The 12699-nt window shown below is 43.8% G+C and overlaps 1 protein-coding gene across 11 annotated transcripts in view; it reads left to right on the forward strand.

The window, feature by feature from the left end:
- Ikzf1 (IKAROS family zinc finger 1) overlaps positions 1-10548 on the forward strand; it is an 89169-nt gene extending 78621 nt beyond the window's left edge. For 8 of the 11 annotated variants that reach the window (XM_051165041.1, XM_051165042.1, XM_051165050.1 and 5 more), the window contains 2 exons: positions 2037-2171; positions 8864-10548. In XM_051165041.1, the coding sequence (XP_051020998.1) occupies positions 2037-2171; positions 8864-9567 (839 nt within the window). In that variant the 3' untranslated portion in view covers positions 9568-10548. The remainder of the gene's footprint in view (positions 1-2036; positions 2172-8863) is intronic. The other 3 variants (XM_051165048.1, XM_051165051.1, XM_051165049.1) reach the window with 1 other exon arrangement.
- The last annotated feature ends 2151 nt before the right edge of the window (positions 10549-12699 follow it).

Genomic DNA, 12699 nt, shown 5'->3' on the forward strand with positions numbered 1-12699 from the left:
GCCTGAGGGGGACACTGTAGATGTCAACTGTACTGGCAAGGCCATTTTTCTTTCACCCTTCCAACACCTACCTTGTAAACATACAGTAAATTATGGGTTAAGGAACTTGGCATTGACAGGCTCTAGAAGTGAACCTTAGTGTATGTGCTGCCTATAAAACACATATGTTCTTGTTCATCCCCCCTCAGGCCCCCCCCCGATCTGCCATGTCCCTTGGATCACCACGTTATCCCCCAGACCCATTTATGTTGGGTCCATTGGGTAAAAACTGCCTAGCACAAGAGATGTAAGAAAACATTTGTTTTCCTGAACGTAATTTTCTTTAGTAAAAAGGTCAAGGTCTCTTGTTACACTTTGCCGATGTCGTCACAGGATAAATAACTTTGTCCTGAGCCTCATGTGCACAAAAGACAGAGGCTGGGCTCGGAGGAGTGGTATGATTTCACCTGAGAGCTGGGGCACCTTGGCTGGTGACTGAGCCTGGTTCACAGAGGGGAAAAGACATGTAAATGAGCACATTAGCCTGATAGATCACATGTACGAATGACTTCTAGAATTAGATTTTACAACTTTCTGTATTTCCTCCTACTAATCAGAGTGTGGGCTGAATGTTGAGCTGTTTAACAAGACACACTCCTAAGTCACTGTTAAAAGCATATGCCAGCAGTAGTAGTTGACTAGATAGTGCAGGCTTTAAAGTAAAGATATAAAATGCATAAGGATCCTGTTGGCATGCAGGGCACAGAATAAGGGGCAGAAAGCTACCAGATCATCCTGAGAAAGAGAAATATAGATGACAGAGGGAGAGAAGGCTGGTCCATCCATGAATACCCACCCAAGCCTAGGCATGGTTTTAACACAAAATTGTTTGTGTGTCTCGTTAACATTCTGATAACTGTTTCTATAAAAATCTATCAGAAAAGAATAAATGAAAATATTGGCAAGACTAGAGTTACATGAAGATGTAGCCATGGCTCAAGGAACTCTGAAGAATGTGGAGATGAGCCAGCATAGAACCAGATAAGCCCATGGTTAACCAACATGACCTGTCTGAGAAGGAAAACACACAAGGCAGAAACGGTTTTGGAAGAGCGGATTAAAAAGTGGAAGCTGGGGCCTGGAGAGATGGCTCAGAGGTTAAAAGCACTCACTGTCTGCTCTTGCAGAGGTCCTGAGTTCAACTCTCTGCAACCACATGGTGGTTCACAACCATCTATAATATGATCTGATGCCCTCTTCTGGCATGTAGGTGTTAGTTACAGATAGAATACTCATGTAAAATAAATAAGTAAACTTTTTTTTTTTTTTAAGTGGAAGCTGGGCTGGAGAGATGGCTCAACTGTTAAAGATTAGGCTCACAACGAAAAAAAAAAAAAGGTGGACACTGATCACTTTACCTTTTGATTTCCTGGGGAATAAAGGAATTATGTATTTCAGAAATCCGTGCTGTGCAAACAGATGAGACAATGCAGGAGACAAGCATATCTTCACCTATGGATAGGGAGAGTTAGAGGAAGGGAGATGGGTTGGGCTAGCCTGTATTTCTGCATTTCCTTTAATGACTGCTAGGCTTCCTGCCCTGTGCAACTGCTGTGTGGTGATTAGGCATTTGTTGTGTGGTCAGGGACTGTTCCCTACACAGTTGTGACCTCAGACCCTTTGTTCCTTTCTGGACTTAATGATATTTGGTTCTCATGGTTGTTGTTAGAGTTGGTTAAGATAATCTTGAGAAACGATCCTCCAAAGTAGCACAGTTAATCCATGGTGGTCCAGTCTCGGGTGGAGAACAAAGTAGCTTGTTCTTTTGATCTTAGAGATAATGTGTGTTGAACAGGTAGAGGATGGAGTGTTAGCAGGTGGCTAGTCATTGGCATTGCTACAGCTGGCTCTGCCAGGGGGGGCTGGAGGATCAGAAATAGGCTCTTGTTGGCACTTTACGGATGTGAGGTTATGGATGTGAGGTTAACACCGGACACAGCGGTATCTTGAAGTGCAAGTATTTCTAAACCAGCCTCTCTAACTATCTTTGACTTTAGTCATTAAGGAAGAAACTAACCACAGTGAGATGGCAGAAGACCTGTGCAAGATAGGAGCAGAGAGGTCCCTTGTTCTGGACAGACTGGCAAGCAACGTCGCCAAACGTAAGAGCTCTATGCCTCAGAAATTTCTTGGTAAGAGTTAAATGTTTGCTGTCCTTTTAACATACAACTATGTGGGTATTCTAGACTCAAATGAGAATATTGGAAAGTAGAGGAAAAGAAAAAATCTCACTTTTTTTTTAAAGGGGGTAAGCTTAATATTTTTTAAATATTAGAGATTTTTTTTCTAATAATTTTCTTCAAACTGATAAAACTTTTCTCCAGGAATTAGTTGGCATCTGGAGCCCTTGGTATGATGTTTCAGTGGCCACTCTAACAATTAGACCAGTCCTCTCTGAGCTCCAATTAATTCACATTTTCCCCAAGAAGCTCATCTAACACTCCCCTCAAAAGATAGTGAAGGTTAGAAGGAAAGAGCAGATCCCTGCCCCTCGGAAGATCCGCTGAAAAGTGACACAGCTAGGATTGCTATTGTGACCATTGATTTCTTTCTCATCCTTGACACTACGAGAACTAACATCCTTGCTCCTTCGGCCACTGTTGCCTACTGCAGGTGATAGACAAGTGCCTCATGCCAGTCAACTAGGGCAGATGCTGGAGAGACAAGAAGGAAGTTGAGGCAGATGCCTAAATGGAAATCACTAGCCTCAGAGACAAGCCTGAGTTCAGAACAGAGACGTTCATTAACTCTATAACCTTGAGGAGATAACTGGACCTTCCCAAGCCTGGGTTCCATTCTTTATGTGTCTCGTGGGGTAGTTGGGATCATAAAATGCCCCCCAAAGATGTGAAAATTTATAGAAGCCTTCAGTATGATGGTCAGCAACTATCATTGTCAAAGGAAATCGTATGTCCAGGAAAGAAAGAGTAAAGTGTTCATGAACCCGAGATGGACTTTTAAAAGGGGCAGGACTTCAGTGCCATGCCACACAGACATTGAAGGAGTCACAGAGTCTAGGCAGATGAGGAGAAATGACTATGCTGGTGGTGAGGTGTAGAGCAGAACAGTGGAACACTATGGAGGGACAGGTATGTGGCTCAAGTACCCACTGGAAAGTAGTGAGTGAAGTTGTCCCAGGAGGCTCTGATTATAACATTAATGGCCCTTGAGTGCCAACCTGACCAATGCAGTCTCATTCAGAATCACAGAAAAATCAGGGGTGTGTTCTCAGCAGGAGCAGCAGCTTAGAATGTAGAGACAGCATGGGTCAGAAATGGAAGATGGCAGGAGTATCCGTAGTGATCAAAAGGTGAATGCTCTGATGAAGAAGGAATGGAGGGCAGGGTAGAGTTGGTGAAGGGAATTGTGGGTTTACTTGACCAGTGTGCCATTTGCAGAAAAGACGAAGACAAGCCTGGAAAAATAAAGAGTTCAAGGATGTAATTATTTTCAAGAATACTACCCTGGTAAGGACAGCCCGTGGAAGTTAAGCTAGAGAGAACACTGAACTGAGAAATGGTGACATACACATACCTTCATACCAGGCCACCTACATCAAGGCAGAAAGACAAAGGTCAGGTTCTCGGGCAACATCCTTCCTCTTACAAATACAAACAAGACTCTAATATTATCTATTGATTTAGTAGAAGTTTCTCATAGGCTCGGGGTTGGAAGGAAGGAAGGGAAGGAAGGCTGTTAGAAAACAAAACAGAAGCCACTTATTGGAAATACTGTTCATAGACTTGTCTGTGTGCCTGTGACCCTTTGAACCGAAAGACTGAAGACTGCCCTTTCCTGAGCAGAGGAGGAGGGGATTTGGGCAAGGTGTCAGCTGTTGGGCAGCTGAGGTTTTAGACAGGCTCAGGTGCAGGGCCCCTGAGGAGTGCGCAGAGAACAGGAATTGTGGAGAAGGTCTGATGGGTGACCACCGGGGAGATTGTCAGGGATGAAGCAGCAAGTGTGTTCATGGGTTGTGAAGAGCTACTGACCTCAGGAGGCAGGGTGTGACTTCCTCTTTTCGATTAGGAACCTGAAGTTTAGAAACGGCCCTCTGCCATGTCCTTAAGCTTTGGGAGACTTCAAGTCATATAGGGCATCTGACGTTTTACCGTGGCTATCCTGGGTAAGTGGGCACTGTCTTGAGTCACACGCTTCTGTGTGAAAGGGAGCAACAAAACTAGTGAAGCAAAGCTAAGACGAGAGAGCAGTCTCTGGGGGAGAGGTTAACATAGGAGGAAGTGGCATTGTGGGAACAGAAGGACCAGGATAGCAGAAGTCCTGTGCGCAAAGAAGGGCTCCCAGCAGCTGTGCTGTGTTGGTGTTCCCCCAGAGGTGATTGGCAGTTCATGTCCTAACCGGTGCCTCTTCCTGCTCTCATGCCTGCCTTCCTCTCATTGCTGTGTGATGACATTCCTGTCCACCCTTGCTACTGTGTCACAGTTTCTCTCTAAAATGAGAAAAGGTAGATCTCAAAGGCTCCTCTTCACATTTAGGATAATGTATTATTGTTTAACTAAAATGATAGACAGCTAATAAAAATTTTGATAGCAGGGCGGGAGAGATGGCTCAGAAGGTTAAGGCTGTTCTTCCAAAGGTCCTGAGTTCAATTCCCAGAAACTACACGGTGGTTCATAACCATCTATAATGAGATCTGGTGCCCCCTTCTGGTGTGCAGGCACACATGCAGAAAGAATTTTAATAGAAATATTTATTGTCTTTCAGATAACCAAATCCAACATCCAGAAATTACCAGTATTAAATTAGAAGAACATCAATGTAAATATCTCCCTGCCATATATATATTTCAGTGGATATGATTAATAATAGGTGGGGCACAATATAGAGATATGAAGCAAATGCCTTCTAGGTTCCTGAAGATGCCACTTCAGAAAGATTGCAACTGCTTTTCCTTGGGGTGGATGTACTGTTTGCTGTGCTTCCCTGCTTCCCATGTATTGCTATGAAATGCCTTCACGGTGACCGTAGCATAGTAAACAGATCTTAGACTTTAAGAGGTGACTGATCTGACCCTCAATAAATATTCACTCCCAGAGGGGATTCTACTTTTTAAAAACAGTTACTCTCAGAAAAAAAAAAATTATTGTAAAAAAAAAAAGTTACGGGTCATTTTCATTGCTTTTACTTTTACATTATACATTTTACATTATATTATACTAAATAGAGCATTCGTGTTCTATTCAGTAATCAGTATTCTTACACAATTTAGATATTCACCACTATATATTTTTAACACAGAGAATCAGACCCAGGCCTCTTAGTGCCATCTCTGTTTATTTTGATTAACCCCTTTATTGAGTAGACTTTACATTCAAGCACCCTTCTGTGGACCTTTCATCTCCACCATTGCTTTGCGTTTGAGGATGTTCGCCTATCACCTTTGTACCTGAGGAGCATCCATCCTCAGGAAGGTGTGCTTTGGGGCCACTCTTCCTTCTCTGGTATTGGCAGGTCTTCCCTGTTGCCTAGTAGCACTGCTTGTTGGATGATGTCGGGTGCTATGTCCAGCCTGATTTTCTTCTCTTCAATGATTTTACTTTTCTCCGTAAATACACAGTGTTCTTTCCTTGAACCCAGAAGTCAAATGCCCTCAGTAAGAAGCCCCTTTGGTGTTTGACAGTCTGGATGAAACTGGGAGCTTCCTTCCTTCCTTTTTCTTCCTTGTCTTTTGGAAATGTTCTTCTTCGTACATGCCCTTTGTTCTGCCTACTGTGATGGCTATTCAAGAGGGGGTGCTTACTTTCCACTTCCTGTGGATACGTTGTCTCCCATGTCTGTTAGCATTTTGTTATTTTTATTTCCTTGTCTTTTTAAGTTTATTTGGTATTATTTTGGGTTTTTTTGTTTTGTTTTGTTTTGTTTTGTTTTCCTTGATTTGTAAGTTCCTGGTAATTTTAATTCTAGTGTTTGCTATTTCTAATTCATGTATTAAATATGTATTGGATTTAATTTCATTTTGTTTCCTGAGATTTGAACGCTTCCTCTGTTCTGTTGCTTTGGGGGTTTGTTTGTTTGTTTGTTTTTCCTTTTTTTAGTATTGTCTTTAAAATATTTTCAAATTTTGGCTGCTTGCATATTCCAAAAATTAAAATAACTAAAACTTTTTAAAAAAATTTTTTTACTCAAGTCTTGAAGTAATTATGCTGTATTTCCCCTCTTCCTGGAATTAAGTTTCTTTTTCCCCTAGGATGGACTTACTTACTTCCCTTCTTGCCAAAAAAATATTTTCACTGTAACCATGGCATTTCTTTTCATCCTGCTCATTCTACTTGGTCTGATGTGGCTTGATTGACATTTCAGTGTTCTTCCCACTGTATCTGAGACTTTTTCCTGTGAGAACTATGATTGTTTTAAATCCTGAAAGAATGCCAAGGATGGTGTTGGGGGAGTTCAGGTGAGGCAAAGTGCAGCTTTTGTTTCAAATGTTCCCCTTAGAGCTCTCTCACATTTTTCAGATTTGGTTAAAGCCCTAAGCCAGCAGGCGGTGCCTTCTGCCTCACAGGGGACATCTCAGGGCTTCCCTTCCCCTGCAGGGCAACTCACCAAGGCCTTTGCTTCTGTGCAAGGGAGCCAGCCCATATGCTAAGGTCTCCCATGTCATGTGCTTGCTGCAAGTGACACCTCCTGTTCTGTGATCAGAAAGGGGGGAGGGGGCAGAAATCCAGCCTATACAGACTATTTCTCTGTCAGTGTGAGAGTTTGGGGGGGGATGCTGAGAATGTTGTTGACCCCACCTGTTTCTGGAAGTGACATTACCCAAAGCTCTGTCTTGAGTCTTATGCAAGAATTTTCTGCTCCTTCCCTTGGTCATAAGCAGACAAATATAAATTGGAGATAGATAGATAGATAGATAGATAGATAGATAGATAGATAGATGATACATACATATATGCATGTATACACATATATACATACATACATGACAGATAGATAGATAGATAGATAAATGATATGTACATATATGCATACATATACACACATATATACATACATGTATACAACATGATAGACAGATGGATGGATGGTACATACATATGTGCATACATACACACACATACATAGATGGTAGATAGATGATAGATAGATAGATAGTAGCTTTTAATTTTTTCACATATGGGTAGAGAAATTCTAGTCGTAGATTTGTCACACTGTGCTCATCTAGAATGTATGTTGCTTTCTTTGCAACACCCACTTGTTTGTTGAAACTAAGTTCTTGAAACAGCAGGCTTCAATGGTTGCTTAGAAAACCACAGAACCACGACTCTGGGGAGAAACAGGAAAGTACCACCTTTGGCGAGACACCACACACTTGTACAGCTAACAGAACTGGGTACCACCCTCCTCCATTGCTAGGGTTTGGTGGCAAGTGAGATACAAGTACAGAAAGAATGAGTTCCTTCGGTCCATGTAACAAGTTAGGATAGCACCTAGATTTTTTTTTTTTTAATTTTGTTTGAGGAATGCTATGTAATTGCTTTCCCCCATGAATGGAGAGAGAAATCCCTTCCTTGTTTCTACCATCCGCTACACAGTGACTTTGTTCTGTCCTGTTTCTAAGAGGACGTAACAGGACAGGAACAAGTTTTCTTTTTATAGTCAGAGGATCATTCCGTGTCATTATCAGAGTTTGTGTTGGTTCTGACATGAGTAGATGAAAAGCAAAGGAAATCAAGTAGTCATGTGGTACAACCCAGTAAGACAAAGAAACACAGGGCAAAGAAAGACACTGAATCATGAGGAAGATAGTCCAGGACTACTGTCAGTGGCCACCGATGCTTCTTCAAGGACTATAGGCAGACTTATGAATTGTGGAATAGTTTTTCCTACTGTAAATAAAAGAGCTGAGTGGAGGTGATGACCTCAATGTCCGCATTGAAGGCACCAAGGTCATCTTCTGCCCACCTTCACCAGCTGCCTTCGGGTTCAACCTGTGAGCGGCCTGTCACCTTTGTGCCTCTTCAGTCTGCTGTCTCACTGTGGCTTCAGACCCTTCGCAGTTTCCCTTTTTCTTTGAGCAAAGTCAGTTTAGTCTAAGGTTCCAGTATATGACCCAGCTGCCACTTGGACATCACCTGTGCCCCTAGATCGCTGCCGCCCCCCCCCACCCACGCCCCGCCAAACCTTAGCTCCAGGCCCTCTCCCCTCTCAGGACCTTCACTGTTTGTGTCCCCAGCAGTCAGTTACAAAAACCTGTGCATTCAGCTGGCTCTCGAGAGATGAGAAGCCTATGTGACACTCTGGTGGCAAGCCTTCCTGGGCTCATGGGATTGTGCAGATGTGGATGAAGTCTGCCATCACCATTTAGTGTGTATTTCCCCTTTTCACTGGCTTTCCTTTTAGTCCCACTGTTGAGCCACATGTATCAAGGAGAGGAAAAAGGCAGAGTGGGAGGTGGTGTCAACAGTGCATCTGATTCCATGGGCTAACTCATGTATTTGCATTTACCATCACTGAGAAGGTACACAGTGGCGTCCCTGCCAATAGGAATATAAACCATTGCTTTAATGAATGAGTTTGCTGTCTGGGTCATGATTTCATATTAGACTCAACACCAGTGTATTTAGAAGACACATCTTTAAGGAAATTCATTCCATTTCATTATTAAAACATTTACTCCAAAACTAATTGCCCGAAGCCAAATCTAGGTTCATCTTATCTTCCTATTGGCAGGGAGAGCCACTGGGTACATTCTCAGAGTGGGCAGGATGTTCCCTTCTTTTGTGCCTAGAGAAATGTGTCCTGTCTGCTGTGACATCTTCCAACCCCCTAGGTGTAGATTTCACTCATGATCATCTACTTCCCACAGGAGACAAGTGCCTGTCAGACATGCCCTATGACAGTGCCAACTATGAGAAGGATGAGATGATGACATCCCACGTGATGGACCAGGCCATCAACAATGCCATCAACTACCTGGGGGCTGAATCCCTGCGCCCGCTGGTGCAGACACCCCCTGGCAGCTCCGAGGTGGTGCCTGTCATCAGCTCCATGTACCAGCTGCACAAGCCCCCCTCAGACGGCCCCCCACGGTCCAACCACTCAGCACAGGACAGCGCTGTGGAGAACTTGCTGCTGCTGTCCAAAGCCAAGTCTGTGTCATCGGAGCGGGAGGCCTCTCCGAGCAACAGCTGCCAAGACTCCACGGATACGGAGAGCAACGCTGAGGAGCAGCGCAGTGGCCTCATCTACCTGACCAACCACATCACCCCGCATGCGCGCAACGGGCTGGCCCTCAAGGAGGAGCAGCGCGCCTACGAGGTGCTGAGGGCTGCCTCAGAGAACTCGCAGGATGCCTTCCGTGTGGTCAGCACGAGTGGCGAGCAGCTGAAGGTGTACAAGTGTGAACACTGCCGTGTGCTCTTCCTGGATCACGTCATGTATACCATCCACATGGGCTGCCATGGCTTCCGGGATCCCTTTGAGTGTAACATGTGTGGTTATCACAGCCAGGACAGGTACGAGTTCTCGTCCCATATCACGCGGGGGGAGCATCGCTACCACCTGAGCTAAACCCAGCCAGTTCCCACAGAAGCACAAAGAGAGCTGCCTATGCCTCCCTCCTCCCGGCAGCTGGACCCATGGCAGACAATGTTGGTTGTGGATTTGCAGGCGGCATCTGTTCTTTTAAGTTGGTTGTTTGAGATTTGATTTGTGTTAGAAGACCAAGTTTTGATTGTTAGAGACAGGATTGCATTGTATCGGGAACATTCAGAACATCCATCCTTCTAGACGGTTTTGTTGACTGCTAGCTGAGATTTTCCTGACACTCCCCATCCCCCACCCAAAAACAAAACAAACAAAATTCACAGCCTGAATTTTCAGAGAGTTGAATAAAACAATTATCCAAGAAGGAGCAAGTGGATCGTGCCCTAAGCACAAAGCTGTTATTAAGTTATATACTGCATGGGAACATGGTGTCTGGACAAGTTGTGCACAGTGCTGCTCTCGGCAAGAAGGGAAGGGATTGGAAAGCCCTGTAGAGTCCTCATTTGCCTGGTCACACCCAACCTCCTGAGGCTTGTTGCCCAGTAAGATGAGCTCAGTGCTCCTGTGAGCATTTTTCTGTTGTTGCTCCCATGCTGTTAATGGTCTCCGAGCTCACTGCTGCATCTTAGAACCCAATCCTGAAATTGAGACCTTACTTTAAACTTCTCACACTGTAAAAGTCCTCAGAAGCCAAAGCATTCTCTCAAGCCCCAGTCTCAGTTGTCTGGGTTCCTATTCTTCCCTGGGCTAATAGCACCTGGGATGGGGACCCGTGATCCCCTGGAGCCCAACCCTTCACTTCACTTCAGTCGAATCCCTGTCCCTATTACAGTTGTGGAGCTAGCTATCTTAGTCTGATCAATGTCTTTCCCTACTCCCACTGTATGTTATTTTTGTTTGAAACCTATAAGACCATTGTTTGGAATGGCCACATTTAGATGGAGGAAATATATGATGCCAGCATCTCCATGGCTAAAACACAGAATATCCCTGTTTGGTTTTTTTTGTTTTGTTTTGTTTTGTTTTGTTTTTTTAACGAAATGTTTAAATATTCTGAAGCTCTCCAACATAAACACCCAACTAGCAGGACATGGGACCACCCATCCTTTATCAAGTATTAGAACATAGTAATGTTTGGGGCACAGTGACCAGTGCAGGTTCCCAGAGAGGAATGCCCACCAGATATCACAGGAAAGAGGCAGGTGGTGGTAGAGGTGAGATCTGGTACAGCCAGACCGTGACAGGGCTGCCGCATTGAGGCCAAGTCTGTTAGTTGGAGAGTCTCAGCGAGAAGGACCTCTCTTAACAGTCAGTATTAGGGTTGTTACCCTCCACCACCTCAACAAAACAAAACAAAAAACATGTAATTGTAAATGTTTACAACACTGACTTCACAGAAACTTTCTGGGGTGATTCCAAACTTGGGAGGAGGGGGATGACTGTCCATAGCAGCTCTTGAGCTAAAGCGGAGGCTCTTAGTCTCAGCCCTCTTCACGAATGGGGCTTGATCATTTGTGGGGATCCGTCTGTGCATTGTGGATTGCTTAGCACTATCCCTGGTCCCTGTCCAGTGGGTGCCAGCAGCATCTGGGCTGCTATCCAAAACTGCCTCCCAGGTGTTTCGTGGCGGCAGACCACTGATCTAAATTCTAAACCAGTGGAAAGTGTGGGAAGGTTTCCAAAAATAAGAACCACCTGAAGAAAGCCTTTCCCAGTCAGTCCCCTCAAGCTGTATTTATGGCTTTGGAAAATTGGCAGATAAAACTTCTTCAGATGCTCCTGAGTTCAGTTGCAGGGACAGAGTTCGCAAAGGCATCACTTTTAAGAGTGAACGTTTTTGCTTCCAGAACAGCTGAAAGTGAAAATAAAATTACAACAATAGCCATTTACAGGGAGTAAAGGGGGAATTTGTGGAACTAGAGCTGTGAACAGCTTTTGTTCAATATGCAGTTACCGAAAAGACTGGCCTTACCCAAGTTCATAGACTCCAGGTGACAACCTTCCAAGCCTACAGTTTGCTGGCAGCTTTTTCTCACTGTCCTTATCCATGAGAGCCACAAAGTCAAGCTAGTCCAAGGGAGAGGGCTCCAACCTCACCCCCACCCCTGCCACTGGCATTCAGAGGTTAATGCAGAATTGTAAATAGTGGCTTCAGGAGCTGTTTTTTAGAATGCTTTGCCCCTTCCTCTCACTGCCTTTTTTTTTTTTTTTTTTTTTTTTTTTTTTTTAGCCAACATAAATGTCTATTTGCACACCTTTTGTTGTGGTTTTATATTGTAACAGCATTTTTTTTGAAACTATTGTATTTAAGATAAAGTTTCATATTGTGTCCACAAGTAATTAAATTATGTTTGAAGGTGGCTATATTCTGTATCAAAAGTTGATGATGTTTTTCTTTAGCTGGTAAAGTAGGGTTTTGCATGACCTCACTTTTTGTTCTGTGGTTTGTTCTGTTGTGTGACGAGTGTCTTGAGTACTGTGTGATGACGTGTGCCAAGATTCCACGCCCTCCTGTTGTGTTTTAAGTAGCTATCAGAAGCAAGGGGGTTCCTAAGAGCAGGAGGACCTGCTGGTGACAGCTAGCAATCACCATTTCTCATTCCCTCTCCTTGTCACCCCAGCTCCCTGTCCCACGTTCCTTCTGTGATTTGCACGTGTATGTGTGTGTGTGTGTTCTGGTGAGAGTCAGGAACATCACTATGTTATCATTGCATTGTCACCAAGGGCATGTCCCAGCACCAGTTGCTTCGGATACTAGCAGGTTCTGTTTCTAATTTAGAAACAACCACATAATAAACTGCTAGAGTCTCCGATGAGAAGCAGAGGGGCTTGTTATAAAGATGGGGGTTTGTTTTATGCTTATATTTGTACTCTTCTTCTTTTGTTTGGCTTTGACTGAATTGTGACTCTTGTAACATCATCTTGCCAAAACAAACTTGAGATGAACTGAATTTATGTAGACATATTATGACGTATCATCTTATTTCTCTCTTTTTCAGTTCCAGCAATAAGAATGGATAAACTCTAAAACCCAGGTCTCCCACACTTAACATCCATGTTCTATGGTGGGTTTTTTGTTTTATTGTTTTGTTTCGTTTTACTTTAAAGTGAGCCACAATTAGAACTTAAGATGTACGAGCATCAAAAGCCAAGAAG

Source organism: Acomys russatus, chromosome 22 (genome assembly GCF_903995435.1).
Source record: "Acomys russatus chromosome 22, mAcoRus1.1, whole genome shotgun sequence".
In the NCBI taxonomy this organism is placed as follows: domain Eukaryota; kingdom Metazoa; phylum Chordata; class Mammalia; order Rodentia; family Muridae; genus Acomys; species Acomys russatus.